The following is a 14490-nucleotide window of genomic DNA, read 5'->3' on the forward strand; positions in this document are numbered from 1 at the left end:
GCCAACACTGGGGGCGCTGCAGACTCTTCGGCCAACACTGGGGGCGCTGCAGCCTCTTCGGCCAACACTGGGGGCGCTGCAGCCTCTTCGGCCAACACTGGGGGCTCGACAGTGAAAGTGGACGGCTCTGGGAGCACCAGACATGTTAAGACAGAGGAAGCCTTCCTTCTCTTCCTCCGCTTACGTCTGCAAGGCGATGGTGTGGAGATTGCTGCCTCTGGGGGAAATGCAGCATTCACGGCCGCCTCTGGGGGAAATGCAGCATTCACGGCCGCCTCTGGGGGAAATGCAGCATTCACGGCCGCCTCTGGGGGAAATGCAGCATTCACGGCCGCCTCTGGGGGAAATGCAGCATTCACGGCCGCCTCTGGGGGAAATGCAGCATTCACGGCCGCCTCTGGGGGAAATGCAGCATTCACGGCCGCCTCTGGGGGAAATGCAGCATTCACGGCCGCCTCTGGGGGAAATGCAGCATTCACGGCCGCCTCTGGGGGAAATGCAGCATTCACGGCCGCCTCTGGGGGAAATGCAGCATTCACGGCCGCCTCTGGGGGAAATGCAGCATTCACGGCCGCCTCTGGGGGAAATGCAGCATTCACGGCCGCCTCTGGGGGAAATGCAGCATTCACGGCCGCCTCTGGGGGAAATGCAGCATTCACGGCCGCCTCTGGGGGAAATGCAGCATTCACGGCCGCCTCTGGGGGAAATGCAGCATTCACGGCCGCCTCTGGGGGAAATGCAGCATTCACGGCCGCCTCTGGGGGAAATGCAGCATTCACGGCCGCCTCTGGGGGAAATGCAGCATTCACGGCCGCCTCTGGGGGAAATGCAGCATTCACGGCCGCCTCTGGGGGAAATGCAGCATTCACGGCCGCCTCTGGGGGAAATGCAGCATTCACGGCCGCCTCTGGGGGAAATGCAGCATTCACGGCCGCCTCTGGGGGAAATGCAGCATTCACGGCCGCCTCTGGGGGAAATGCAGCATTCACGGCCGCCTCTGGGGGAAATGCAGCATTCACGGCCGCCTCTGGGGGAAATGCAGCATTCACGGCCGCCTCTGGGGGAAATGCAGCATTCACGGGCGCCTCAGGATAGGTGGCAGAAGAGGTGGACCCGTTCTTCCTCCTCCCTCTCTCCGAAGGGGTCATCGGAGGACTGGGGACCTGGCAGTTTGTGAGGTAAATGGGAGGTGGGCCAAGAGGCGGAAGACCACCCTCTTCCCCACGGTTGTATACAAACCCCACAAACTGCCAGAAAGACAGTATCCCCAACATTTCCATCTCCCAGGCGCTGACAGGCTCGTTCAGGCCGCTGTTAAAAATGTCTTTAAGCGCAGAGTTGTTAAGGTCGAGCCCCTCCGCAGTGATGATGAACTGGTGGGCAAACTCTTTTACTGTGGAGCCCCCTTGGCGAAGAGAAAAGAGCTTGCCATAGCGTTCCATCATCTGACGAGTGGAGGGGCAAGGGCTGGGAGATGGAAACAAGAAGATGCCCATTCTCTGCTGAGTCCTCTGATGGCTGTTTCGTTCTGTCAGGTGTGGTGGAGGTGAAAGGAGCGAGGACTCAGGTGCAGAGATAATGGGTACTTTAATGATAATAACAAAACAAAAATACAAACAAAACTACCCCGTAGGGGAAAACAAATGACTTGACTGACTTGACTTGACACAAGGAGTAACACACCAGGTACATACGACAACGAAACAGCACAGGACTGCAAACGCAGGGAGAATAAATAGGGAGACCAAACAACGGAGGTAACGAGGGAGGACAGGTGGGGCAAATGAATCAATCAGGTAATGAGGGAGGACAGGTGGGGCAAACAAATCAATAATCAGGTAACAAGATGGGAGGGGCTAGACAATCAACAGGAGAGCACATGGCACAAGGAAACATACATGACAAGCCATGTGCTCACACCAAACGTGACTTGAACACAAGCACATGGCCAGTAAAACCAATCACCAGCCATGTGCTCACACAAAACGAGACATGAACACGCAGCTAATGAAAACACTCATAAGCCACGTGTTCACACAAAACATGACAACATGAAAGCACACAGCTAGTGTAAAACACAAGCTGTGTGCTACACAGCACATGAAACAAGGCACAGACAAGATAAAACAGGTGTGTCAGGGCTCTGTCACAAAACCAAGAGATAGACTAGACAGAAGTGACAGAACCCTGACAAATATCAGCTTACAAGGGAAACGGAGGCGGAGTTAGTGGTGCGATCGGAGGCTGCTACTGCTGGAGATGATTCGGGAGAGGTCTGTCCCCCTTTACCGGTCAGAGCGCGCGCTGACACGGAGTAAAGCCTTGTTTAACTCGACTCGTCCGCACGAGCGCGAAGGTGCGCGGGGCAAAAATGACGCGTTCGGTGCGCAAGACCGGCAAGACCCCATTTCGCTTGCCTGTGTGCACAGGTTTTTTTGTAACAGCGCGCGCGGCGCAGCATCCGAGGATGAACGACTTCAAGCCGAATCTGCCCGAGCCGTACGTCTCACAGCACCGGCACCCAGTTTGCGCGTCTAAATTGCAAAGTTTTTTTTTTTTATTAAGGTTTTGTTTACGGTGTGTGACTTATTTATTGGAAAGCACATTCACTTCCAGTTGTCTTGCTGTTAATTTTAAATAAACGTAGTACGTAGAGCAAGTAGCTAATCAGTGTCAGAAAGTTGTTCTATAACAGACGAACCAACGTCGCTCTGCATATGTCATTTTCTTCATCGCTCTGATTGGTTTTAGGTCTATCCAATTGCGCCCAGATGCATTTGAGCTACGTCCGTTGGTGACGCCCCTTTGGAAATGATTTGTCTATGAAGCTTTGCCAGACCCTAACTCAGTTACAACTGAGAATGGTCTGGTTTTAACCAGGCTATGGGTGGGTGTGACTCGGCATGCAAATCTCACTGGCCAATGTCCATTGGCTCGTTTTATTACCACTTGGAGGTGATTGGGCTCCCAGGCGAGACCCCATGACGTCAGTCCGACGTAACGTCTCCGTTCCCTCCTTTCACCCAATTTATACTGTGAAAAATGTATTTCTATCAAATCATTACGGTTTTTTTAATACTCACTTCTGAAATAGTAGAGTACCATGGACCCTATAACACTAGCTTGCTCCCCTGATTCAAAGGTGCAGTGAGCGATTTCCGGTAAACGTTGTTGATATTTGAAATCACCAAAAAAACACGCCCCTAACCAAAAGGATCACACCCCTATCTTGATGCCTCTGCTCCCACATTCATGTATACACTATGCAACACAGGAAACGACTATGGCGGAATCTGCTGTGCCTGCCACTTGAGGGTAAGATGTCATCAATATGTGAAAGCAATTTGTCTTACTATTATAATTTAGGTCGAATGTCTAATTGTTATTTAGCTCCTCTAATCCGATAGCAAAATTACCCCTTCCATCCCAAAAAACAAACACCTTTTACATGAACAGCTCCCTACATAACACGATAGTCCAAGTAATTTATATTACAAATATGACAAGATTAAAGGGTTAGTTCACACAAAAATGAGAATAATCCCATAATTTACTCACCCTCAAGCCATCATATGTGTATGACTTTCTTCTTTTAGCCAAACACTTTCACTTTCATATTAAAAAATATCCTGGCTCTTTCAAGCTTTATAATGGGAGTGAATAGTAACTTCACTATAGAATAGTACGATTTTGAAGCCCGAACAAGCGCATCCATCCATCATAAAAGTAATCCATACGGCCTAACGGTTAATTAAGGCCTTCTGAAGCGAAGCGATGCATTTTTGTTCGAAAAATATATTCTAACTTTATAAACTATAAACACTGGCTTCCAGTAATGGCAATACGCTATTCTAGTTCAGGCGGAAGAGTGACCTGTTCTGCCCTGACGTATCTCTCTCTATGGCTAGTCGGACCTAGTGAACAAATACGCTTACTTCAATGAACAAGACTCGAAACAGCACTGAGGGGATGAGTCGTTCGTTCATGTAAGAAATTCTCGTTCATAATATGGAAAGAAAGAGACGTGATGGGAATGTGTGAAAATGTTGAAAAGTCAATATTGCAACTCTTAAATTAGTGGTTTTTAAAATGACTAAAAGACTGTGTATTTATTAAGTATATGTCAATTATTCATTCAGAACACAAAGAAGACCTTTTCGGCATGTTTTTCTAATGTCAATAAAATATATATTTTTTACATTAAACAAAAATAATAATAATACAAAAAGTTTATCAGATGTTTGTAGACAACAAAAGCAGATGAAAAGCTATTTAACAGACGTACGGGCTATCTGACTTCTTGGCCACTGATGAAGTAGCCTTCTTTTGAACGTATTTCTTGCAAAGTACACAGTATGGAAGAATGCAAGGATCCATCCACACCACACTTGGTTGCAACAGCAAACAGAAATGTAGGCACGTTTAGTGAACAGATTCAAATGAGTCGACTCACTGAGATGAATCAAAATCCCCACCACTGCTCCTTTTGTCAGAAAGGAGGCGGGTAAATAATCCTAGCAGAAATCTGATATATTCGAATTTCACCAACGCCTCACCAATCGTTATTCTCGGTTGGAGTTCGTTGACTCCGCCTCCTTCAAGACCACGCCCCCATCAGAGGATCCTCCTGCTGATGTTGTTTTCCTATGTTAGCCAATTAGCAACCTAGCATGCAATTTGAGGTCTGGCGCCTTGACTGAATGGTGCTTACGTGTATTTTAATTTACCTTTCAAATCCGAACCTTATACGAATCAACGTTTGAGAGCGCTGTTACCGAGCTTTATAGGTTTTGATTTCTCGGCGGAGCAGAAAGAAGTCATCCGGAGTGTCTGTTGCGGGGTGAGTTGGCTCTTGCGTGCTAGCGGACGCTCGCTAGCTGTCGTCGCCGCAGTGCTCCATTCAGGCTAAAAGTAGCTAACTCTAGTTAATGACCCTTAAAGCGATTTCCTCAACAAATGCCACTGAATCACCCGGGTGATGCGAAATTTAAAGATAGCGAAATTCAAAGATAGCGACAAGTGAAGCATGTCATAGCAGTGATTATATAAGAGTATTTGTCGAGGCTCTAGCTAGCCGCACTTAGCTTGAATGGCTACATAAGGTTTTTAAGCTCTGCTGGATTGATCAGTTGCTCAACATGAGGGTCTAGCTATCATTCTCTGCCTTTGACCTGTTAGCGATCAGTACCGGCTTATTGGCGTCTTCTGCTTAACGTTACCGGCTAACGGTGCTGCATTGATCATTGAACAGTTGTGTGTTTACCGGTAGAAATCGTTCAGTAGGACTTCCTGATTTGTAGCTAGAAACAGTTCACAACATCGAGTGCTAACCAGGCTGCCGTATCACATTTTCTCGGTGTTTGAAGATTTATTAGATGTTTTTTGCTGGGTTCAGTCGACGCGGTAGTCATCGGATCGTGTTTTTATTTTGGTGTGATCAGATTGTGTTGGACTGAACTCTGCATCGGACAGAGGCGGTTACCGCTCAACGCCTCTTAGAGGTTCAAGAAGCTTTATCGGCTTCGTAAAACGCGTTTTAAGAGCCAGAACATTAGTAAACATGCACATGGACTAAATTAAATACACAATACGTGTTTTCGATCAAGTTGTACTGTGCATTTCAGTGTGTTGTAGAGTGCGTGGGTCATATAGTCAGGCCTGACACACTCGGACGACAAGAAACTGTACGGTTGGATGAAACTGAGTTTCAGCCATTCAAATAAAAGTGAGACAACACACGTGCCCCAGCATGTTTGCCTCACAGTGTAACTGTTTACACACCACTATCCGCCTACACAGGTTTATAGAAAACTGTAACATTGTTTAAAGTCTCATGTGGTAATGGCGAAAGGTCAGACTCATAATGCCGTGCTATCTGTTAGCCGATCTGTGTAAGCAACGACAAATGATGGACAGTTTATAACCAGGTCGAACAAACATCTAGGGTCATTATTTGGCAGTGGAGGACATTTGACAGGTGTCGAAAAAAATCATAAAGTGGATCTCCTCTCAGAAGGCTGCTGACACGTTGAGTTTTTCAAGACAATGTGGGATTTAAACACTTTCGGGTTATTATGCATAATACAATAATTCAGCCAAACCTGTCATAAACTAATCTGTAGACCAGAAATGTCAACAACAAAAAATCGACACTCCTTTAGTAATGAGGCATGAATAAGCCAATCTTGTGACTTGTTCATCTAAAATAATGTGTATAGCCATTATTTTTGTAACGTTACTCATGTTGGCACATTTTAGAATATTAGTAAAGTTATTGAAACTATGAAATGGGACACATGGAAGTCTGGAAATTATGTAGTGGCCAAAAATATTGCACAAATTAAAACTACACTATAGTCTTCATGGTGACACTTTGGGCTTTTCTCACCAACTTCATAAAGTGCCACCTGGGATGTTTGCTGAACACTTTGGCTCATTCACCTGCACTATCCAGTCCAATTCATCTATTAAAATAATGCATTTTAGTTTTGTAATGTATTTGTCTAGAAAACTGATTTGTGTGGCCTGTTGCATGAAGCTAGCTAAACAAACTCTGAGTTTCAGAGTAGGTTTAGAGTTGACAAAACTATACAAATCCATGCATAGTTGTTTAGATCCGGTTCACTAGGCTCACAACACTCGATATAAACTTTGTCAACTTTGACTCACTTTGATTCACTTCTCGCGAGAGAGCCGGCACAATTCACTTCTCTCCTGAAGATTAAGAAATTATGAAAAATATCATGAATGTAAATAAAATTTTTTAAGGCAGGAATAAACTGCTGCTGCAGTAAACGTTTGAGAAGGCAGCGCTAAAAGAAAATGTCTATATCAATGCAAGTGAATCAACTGAATTTAAATAATCATTTATATTGGTTCACAAAGTGTTTAAAGGAAAATACGTAAGCTTAGTCATTTTAAAAGCTTTATATAATAAAACTTGTATGTATATATTTATATTAATTTAAATGGAAAGTTTAATATTTGACATTTTAATATACATATAATATAAATATATTAAATAATTAGCAGCAAAAGACTGGCAATTTTGTCTCAAATTATTTTGCTATTATCTGATTTAATTTGGGGGTTCAGAGGGAGTGGCTTTATTGCTACACATATATGTCTTTGCCCACAGCTGATTGGTTCAGTTTTGTTTTGGGATCTCTAATCCAGACTAAAACCTGCTCCGGAGGAGGTTAGCCATGAAGTGTAAGTTACTATGGCGATGAACACTGCTAAAAACAAATCCAACTTCTCGAGCCCAAAATAACAAGAGTTTGCTCAAACTAATCTCAAACTTACTTGACTAGCAAATGAAACCGGCTTCGTGCAACAGGCCTCTGGTTTCTTTAGATCATATGTTCTTTAAAGGAATAGTTCACATTCATTCAGTAATTTACTCTCATGTTGTTCCAAACTAGTTCACTTTTGGGTGAACTATCAGGTTAATATCAAAATATACATGAATTGTGCCAAATGTTTGACTAGTGCATGTACAACTTTCTTATGAATATTTGCTGTTTTGTTGTTGTAGATTCCGCCGCAGTGAGGAGCATGAGTACACAATGAAGCGGCGTTTGGAGGATCAGGATACAGTGATCGGCTCTCAGCGGCGGCTCCCAGGGGGTGTGGACAGCTTTCAGCACCGCGTCCTCAACTCTGCCTCCCAGTCCTCCCTCTACGAGACTGCACCGGATAACATGCAGCCGTCGTCCAGCATGCAGTACTCTGTCTCACAGACCTATCAGGTACTAAAAGTGAACAACACATTTACATCATTTCGGTGCGGATGTCCATACATATATATATATATTTTTTTTTTTTATGTATTAAATATAATTTATAAATACGAAATCTAAATATAATCTGTAAACATCAGGAAACATGTATGTGTGTGTTATATATATATATATATATATATATATACACTACCGTTCAAAAGTTTGGGGTCGGTACGATTTTAAATACTTTTAAAAGAATTCTCTTCTGCTAACCATTCTGCGCTTATTTGATTAAAAATACAACAAAAATCAGTTATAGTATTAAATATTATTCCAGTGTAAATCAGCTGTTTTCTGTGTGAATATATAGTAAAGTGTAATTTATTCCTGTGATCAAAGCTGAATTTTCAGCATCACCAGTGTCAGTGTCTTCAGTGTCAAATGATCCTTCACAAATCAGTATAATATGAGGATTTGATGCTCAAGAAACATTTATTATTATTATCAATGTTGAAACAGTTGTTGGTCTGTCAGTTGTACAGTTTTTTTTTCTTTTTCTTTTAGGATTCTTTGATGAATAGGAAGTTCAAAAGAACAGCATTTGTTTGAAATAGAATCTTTTGTAACATTATAAATGTCTTTACTGTCCTTGATAAATAAAAGTATTGATTTCTTTCCTCCAAAAAATAAAAATAAAATTCTCACTGACCCCAAACTTTTGAACGGTAGTGTATATATATATATATATATATATATATATATATATATATATATATATATATATTTACTGTGTATATAGTACCGGTCTTATCAAACCTGCATTTATTTGATAAAAATACAGAAAAAAAAACAATAATATTTTGAAACATTTACAATTAAAAATAATGGTTCATCATGCAGCATCATTACTCCATTCTTCAGTGTCACATGATCCTTCAGAAATAATTATAATATGCTTATTTGATACTCAGTTATTATCAAAGTTGGAAACAGTTGTGCTGCTTAATATTATTTTGCAGACTGTGATACATTCTTCAGGATTCATTGATTAATTAAAAGTTAAAAAGAACTGCATTTATTCAAAATAGAAATATTTTCTAACAACATAAATCTTTACTATCACATCCTTGCTGAATAAAAGTATTCCTTTAAAATTTTTACATTTTTGATGTACTTTTTTGAACGGTAGTGTATATTGTTACAAAATATTTCTATTTTAAATAAATGCTGTTCTTTTTTTTACTTCATCAAAGATTTCTGAAAAATGTTTCACAGGTTATAAAAAAATATTAAGCAGAACAATTGTTTCTAACGTTGATAAATAAATCAGCATATTAAAATGGTTTCTGGAGGATCATGTGACACTAAAGACTGGAGTAATGGCTGACAAAAATTCAGCTTTGTTTTTATAATTATATTTTAAAGTATATTCAAATACAAAACCATTAATTTTTAAATTGTAATAATATTTCACAACATTTCTGTATTTTCGATCAAATAATTGCAGGTTTGGTGAGCATAAGAGACTTCTTTCAAAAACATTAAAAATAGTAATGTTTCCAAACTTTTTACTGGTATTGTGTGTGTGTGTGTATATTATATATATTTTTGCATGGTTTTGCAAATTTAAATTTAGATAGTTATTTCTTTAAACTTGTTTTCTGTATTTATAGTTACACTGACTCTACTATTTAAATATTGAATTGGCTAGAAATTGCTGTTTGTGAGTGCAACTTCTATAAATTAAATAAAAATAATGAATCCATTAATTGTGATTGACTGGAAAAATACATGGAAATTCATTGATCAAAAGGTGCAGAAGATGACAAATTATGACAGATTAAGCACTGTGTGCATTTCATTTATTTAAAGCCCTTTCTGGGCTACCCGGTATATACAAATATACAAATGAGAATTCATTGCATAGTTTCAAAAGTGAAAGGACATTTTACTTCACATAAGCAGCCATGATAATGAACCATTTCTCCTTCTGCTCTAACAGTTGTCAATGGCCCAGAGTTCTGGGGGACATGGTCACACCAGCAGTTCAGCTGTGCACAGTGGGCCTCATCACCATGGGCCAGCTGTCCAGCCTGTGGGCCAGGGGCACTCTCATGCTACCCCAGCCCCTGCCCCAACACTGGGCCAACAGCAGTTTCAGCGGCTTAAGGTAAGAGATCTGTCTAGTAGAGTATGGAAATTATCTGCATTAGTTTAGATGGAGAGCTAAGATTTATGTGATTTCAGGTTGAAGATGCTCTTTCCTATCTCGATCAAGTTAAACTTCAGTTTGGCAATCAGCCGCAGGTCTACAATGACTTCCTGGATATCATGAAGGAGTTCAAGTCTCAAAGGTCAGCGTGAGTTTTGTTTTTGTTGAATTTTTTTCTCCTCTTGGGGCTTGTTGTGTTTCTGTCCTTTCTAGTTCAGGCTAGCTTCACACCGTGGCACGGATGGGTTGATCTAGTTGTGCAGAGTGCCCTGGGGACTTTATTTTCGGTCTGGGTTGCTGAGAGAAACCCTTAACCTGTCTTTGTACTTCCTTGTGCTCTGACCCCTCTTTTCTTTGTCAGTGACAGAGGAGTTATTTGCACCAGTAAGCCAAGCATTGAAGAGAGTTTTTTGATTAGTTTGTATGTCATTGTATTGTATGTTATTTTCTTCTGAAGTTTGCACATTTTCATCTAAAATTCACATTCAAATTACTGATTAATTATTTTTATGTTTCCATATGTTCTGTTCGTAGATTTTAGGGGTGTAACAGATCGTTGTTAATCCATGATCCGTACGGACCAGACCCCACGGTTCAGAACGCATGTGGCCCGCGGATTAATTGCAAACTTTAACCATCATACAGTGAAAGTTTATTATTTGCACGTGTTTCTAAGTCTTGTGATTTTAAACCATTCAAGCGCAACATGACGAGGTTTTTGTGCGTGAACACTCAAAAACGTGCACACAGAGAGCCCCATTTCAGATAGCGCAAAGACAGAATTAGGGCTGCACGATTAATCGAATTTTAATCACGATCACGATTTTGGCTTCCCACGATCAAATTCGCGTGATCGAGCGATATTTTAAATGCGTCATTCAGTTCACAGAAAGCTTTTTTTTTGCCAATCTAGCGCACCGTAAACCAGTGTCTGATCACGTGCCTCCATGAGCCCAGGTGCGCGAGAGAGACCTACGGTCTGCGTGCGAGCGACAGTGCACGAGAGAGACCGCGAGTGTGTCTGCGTGCGAGCAACAGCGCGCGCCTACCGATTGTGTCGCGCGCGAGAGAGACTGAGTGACAGTGCGCGTGAGAGACCGAGTGTGAGCATTATTAAATTGCATTAGTAAATTGGTACATACTACATATATATATTTACTATTTATACCATGGTCTGGGTGAATACTCGATTCTGATTGGCTGCAGGGTGTCCGTTAAAAAGTGATAGAGGACACCTAAAGTAGTTCTGGTGAAACTGCCTGTTTACCATTCGAAATTAATAAATAAATGCGCTGACTACAACAGCTGTGTGAGTAACCATAGCAACAGGCAGTCAACGTTAGTTAGATATTACATAGCCTACTACAATGAGCGACTTCGTTCGTTATTTCATCTTCAGTCTCTCACGGACTGACGGAGCCCAGTAAGCCCGCAGACTGCTCTCGCATCGATGGCCTGTCACCGACTTTATTTGACGGCTCTCCAGTCCAGCATCGGAGAGTCGACCTACAGCGGTGCTTCGGAGGCTGTGGTTAGTGTAGACTAGTGTAACACAAAGTGTTTTATGTGCAATAAAAAAATAACTATGCCTACCTTTGTGTTTCATGAAAAAAAAAATGCATTTTTGAACCTGAAGGGTTCTACAAGCTGAGCGGACTATAAATATCTCAAGTTGCTAAATAAATCGTCAGGCAAGTTATTATTTGAAAAAACTAGATTTAGCCTAATTAAAATATAAACTAATGTTTTAAAAATGTTTTATTTGACAAGTGACCATGGTATAAGCGGGTTAATGCCCTTCGAGGTGACCGTTGTCAGGTTTTAATGGACTTCGGCGGAGGCAACCGTCCTCCGCTGCGCGTCGGCCGGTTTACACCTCGCCGTCGTCCATTAAAACCTGACAACGGACACCTCGTCGGGCATTAACCCTTACATAAGAGGCATGGAAGTTCGATTAATGGACTCCAATAATCAGTCCTACAAACGTCTTGTTTTGACCTATTGTTTAACAAATAGAAATAATTTGAGCACATAAACTTTCACATGGAGAATTAAATAGATTAAATTTATGCAGTAAGACTTCACAACTAATCACTGACACTGTAGGCCTACCACAACATTTTACATTTATTAAGCGTCAAATAGCAATGACTCTGAATTTCATCCATTAATCGAACTTCCATAGTGCAGTTCTGCCTTGAAATGTTCTCATTTGGTTACATTCTGTTATGGAATATTTGTTTTTTTATTGATTGTATATTTTGCGTGTTTTATTCACATCCATTATGCAGGTACAATGCAAGTTTATATTTTGCTTCCTAAAATAGATTTACACAATGTAAAATGTAAAATAGTGCCCTGTTGAAGTTTTGCTACATTTTCTTTATTGTTTTCTTTATTCTTTAAGGAGATGCACTGAATTTTGGTGAATAAGAGGACCTATTTTATTTAGATACACATACATTAGCAGAAATGTAGCACAATATGGATGTGAAAGCAGTTATAATTAGCCTATGTGGCAATAAAATTTGTTTTGGTTAAAATCAACAAATAATCGTGATAATTAATCGTGATCGCAATATTGATCAAAATAATCGTGATTATCATTTTGGCCCAAATCGTGCACAGCCCTAGACAGAATTGAGTTCTTTCACGTCTCCTTGTGCTTGACAGACAAATTCACACAAACTTATCTCGAAATACTTGTCTTGGAAAGTATTCTCGTAAACACAGTCAGTTATGTCTTAAGTGAAGTTAAAGGTCCCATGACATGAAATTTTCACTTTCTGAGGTTTAACATTAATATGAGTTCCCCTAGCCTGTATATGGTCCCCTAGTGGCTAGAAATTTTAATCGCTGTAAACCGAGCTTTGCCTATCTTTCTCTGCCTTTGAGAAAATGAAAGCTCAGACAGGCTGATCTTGAATCTCCTCCGTATGACGTCATAAGGAGGAAAGGTAACCTCCCCTTTCTCTGCTTTGACCGCCCAGAGAATTTGGCTCGCCCATGAGAAAATAAGCTAGGAAGTACGAATGCGCGAGCGCGATTTGAGTTTTTCCTCGAGAGATATCATGGCTTGCAAACGAGCGAAGCATGGCAGTTGATCAGTGTTCGGATGTACAAATGAACACAAAGGTATTTTTTAGTCCCTTCATCCGAGCCTCTGAAGAAACAATGGGTTAATTTTATTTTCTCTAGAAATGCGCCGACACAACATCCCAAAGTTTTGTATCAGGGTTCCCGCGGAGTCTTAAAAAGTCTAAAAAAGACTTAAATTCAGAAAGTGAAATTTAAGGCCTCAAAAAGTCTAAAAAACACAAGTTTAGGTCTTAAATTTAATTTACCTAAGTCTTAAAATTCTTACCTCCGTTCATTTTGTTAATTGTGGTCAAGCGTTGTCCGCCGAAAATAAAACGTTGGTTGTTTTGTTTGTTTTCTAGTAGGCTACGTGATGATGATAATCCCATTGCGTGATCACTGCAGGTATAACTCCTGTAATAGGTGGCGTTATGTAACCCGCGCCGCCAATAAAGTGAAGGAAGTTGATTCACTAGCTACCTGCCCGCCGAATTCGTGCAACGTTAAGTCAGGGCTGTCGTCGAGCGCGTAGTTTTCAAAGATCATTGGGAAGTGTGTGTTTAACAAGATTTGGTATAGCGGACTTCATCAAGAGAGATCTAATTAACACCATTAGCGGACCGTATGTCTTGATGTTCGTTGTTTACTCATTAAACTGCAAGAAAGAGATGATAATTTGGTGGATGATTTAAAAATATTCGTTAATCAATAATCATCTGTAAATTGTGTAGTCATTTGAATGTAATCATAACGGTCGCCTGAGGGCGCTCAACGACCACGTCATCCGTAAGCGTGAGTTTCTAACGAAAAAACAACAGTTTACTAAAAAGAATAAATACATTAAATAATTTACCATTGTTAATTTGTGTTTATTTTTGTTTGTTGTTTTTGTATTTAACCCTTTCACACGTAAGTTTAAAATATTCTAACTGATCCCCAGCGTGAGTTTTTCTAGGCGACCGTTATTTAGAACCTGTCACTTTAATGTTTCCATGGTGACGCGTCATTGCTTGTCACGTGACACAGCGCAACCACAACACAGTGCTGAATGAATGATGATCTGCTTTGATGTCATTTTCCCTTTTCTATTCAAAATATTCACAAATGTATTAGCTATAACATGAAACACTGATATTCCGATTGTCAAATATGTGCAAGTGGATGTGTTTTGTTGTTTAAACACCTTCATAACGATCGCGTTAGTTGAGCTGTTTGTGCGATGGGCGGCGCCATGTTAGTTTACAACACGTCAATTCCTCAACTTCTCACGAAATACATGAAAGTGGCCGGAGAACTGGGAGAAGAATAGTGTAAAATGTAAAGCTACTTACACAATGTGTATCTGATATGAATAAAACGTGTCGTCTTATTATAATGGAAAGGATTATTATTGCCGCTTCCATAGACATCAGTCAGTGTGTGTATTTTACAAACTTAAAATATGTTTAAGAATTTCTGGGATCATTCTAATGTTTC

The 14490-nt window shown here is 40.8% G+C and overlaps 1 protein-coding gene across 3 annotated transcripts in view; it reads left to right on the plus strand.

Moving 5' to 3' along the window:
* Positions 1-4622: 4622 nt before the first annotated feature.
* Positions 4623-14490, plus strand: part of sin3ab (SIN3 transcription regulator family member Ab) — a 31281-nt gene continuing 21413 nt past the window's right edge. For 2 of the 3 annotated variants that reach the window (XM_056242319.1, XM_056242334.1), the window contains exons 1-4: positions 4623-4840; positions 7538-7751; positions 9727-9894; positions 9972-10084. In XM_056242319.1, coding sequence (XP_056098294.1) covers positions 7569-7751; positions 9727-9894; positions 9972-10084 — 464 coding nt within the window. In that variant the 5' untranslated portion in view covers positions 4623-4840; positions 7538-7568. The remainder of the gene's footprint in view (positions 4841-7537; positions 7752-9726; positions 9895-9971; positions 10085-14490) is intronic. The other variant, XM_056242327.1, reaches the window with a different exon arrangement.

Source organism: Rhinichthys klamathensis, unplaced genomic scaffold, assembly GCF_029890125.1.
Source record: "Rhinichthys klamathensis goyatoka isolate OS25496 unplaced genomic scaffold, OSU_Roscu_1.1 h1tg000022l_1, whole genome shotgun sequence".
Lineage (NCBI taxonomy): Eukaryota > Metazoa > Chordata > Actinopteri > Cypriniformes > Leuciscidae > Rhinichthys > Rhinichthys klamathensis.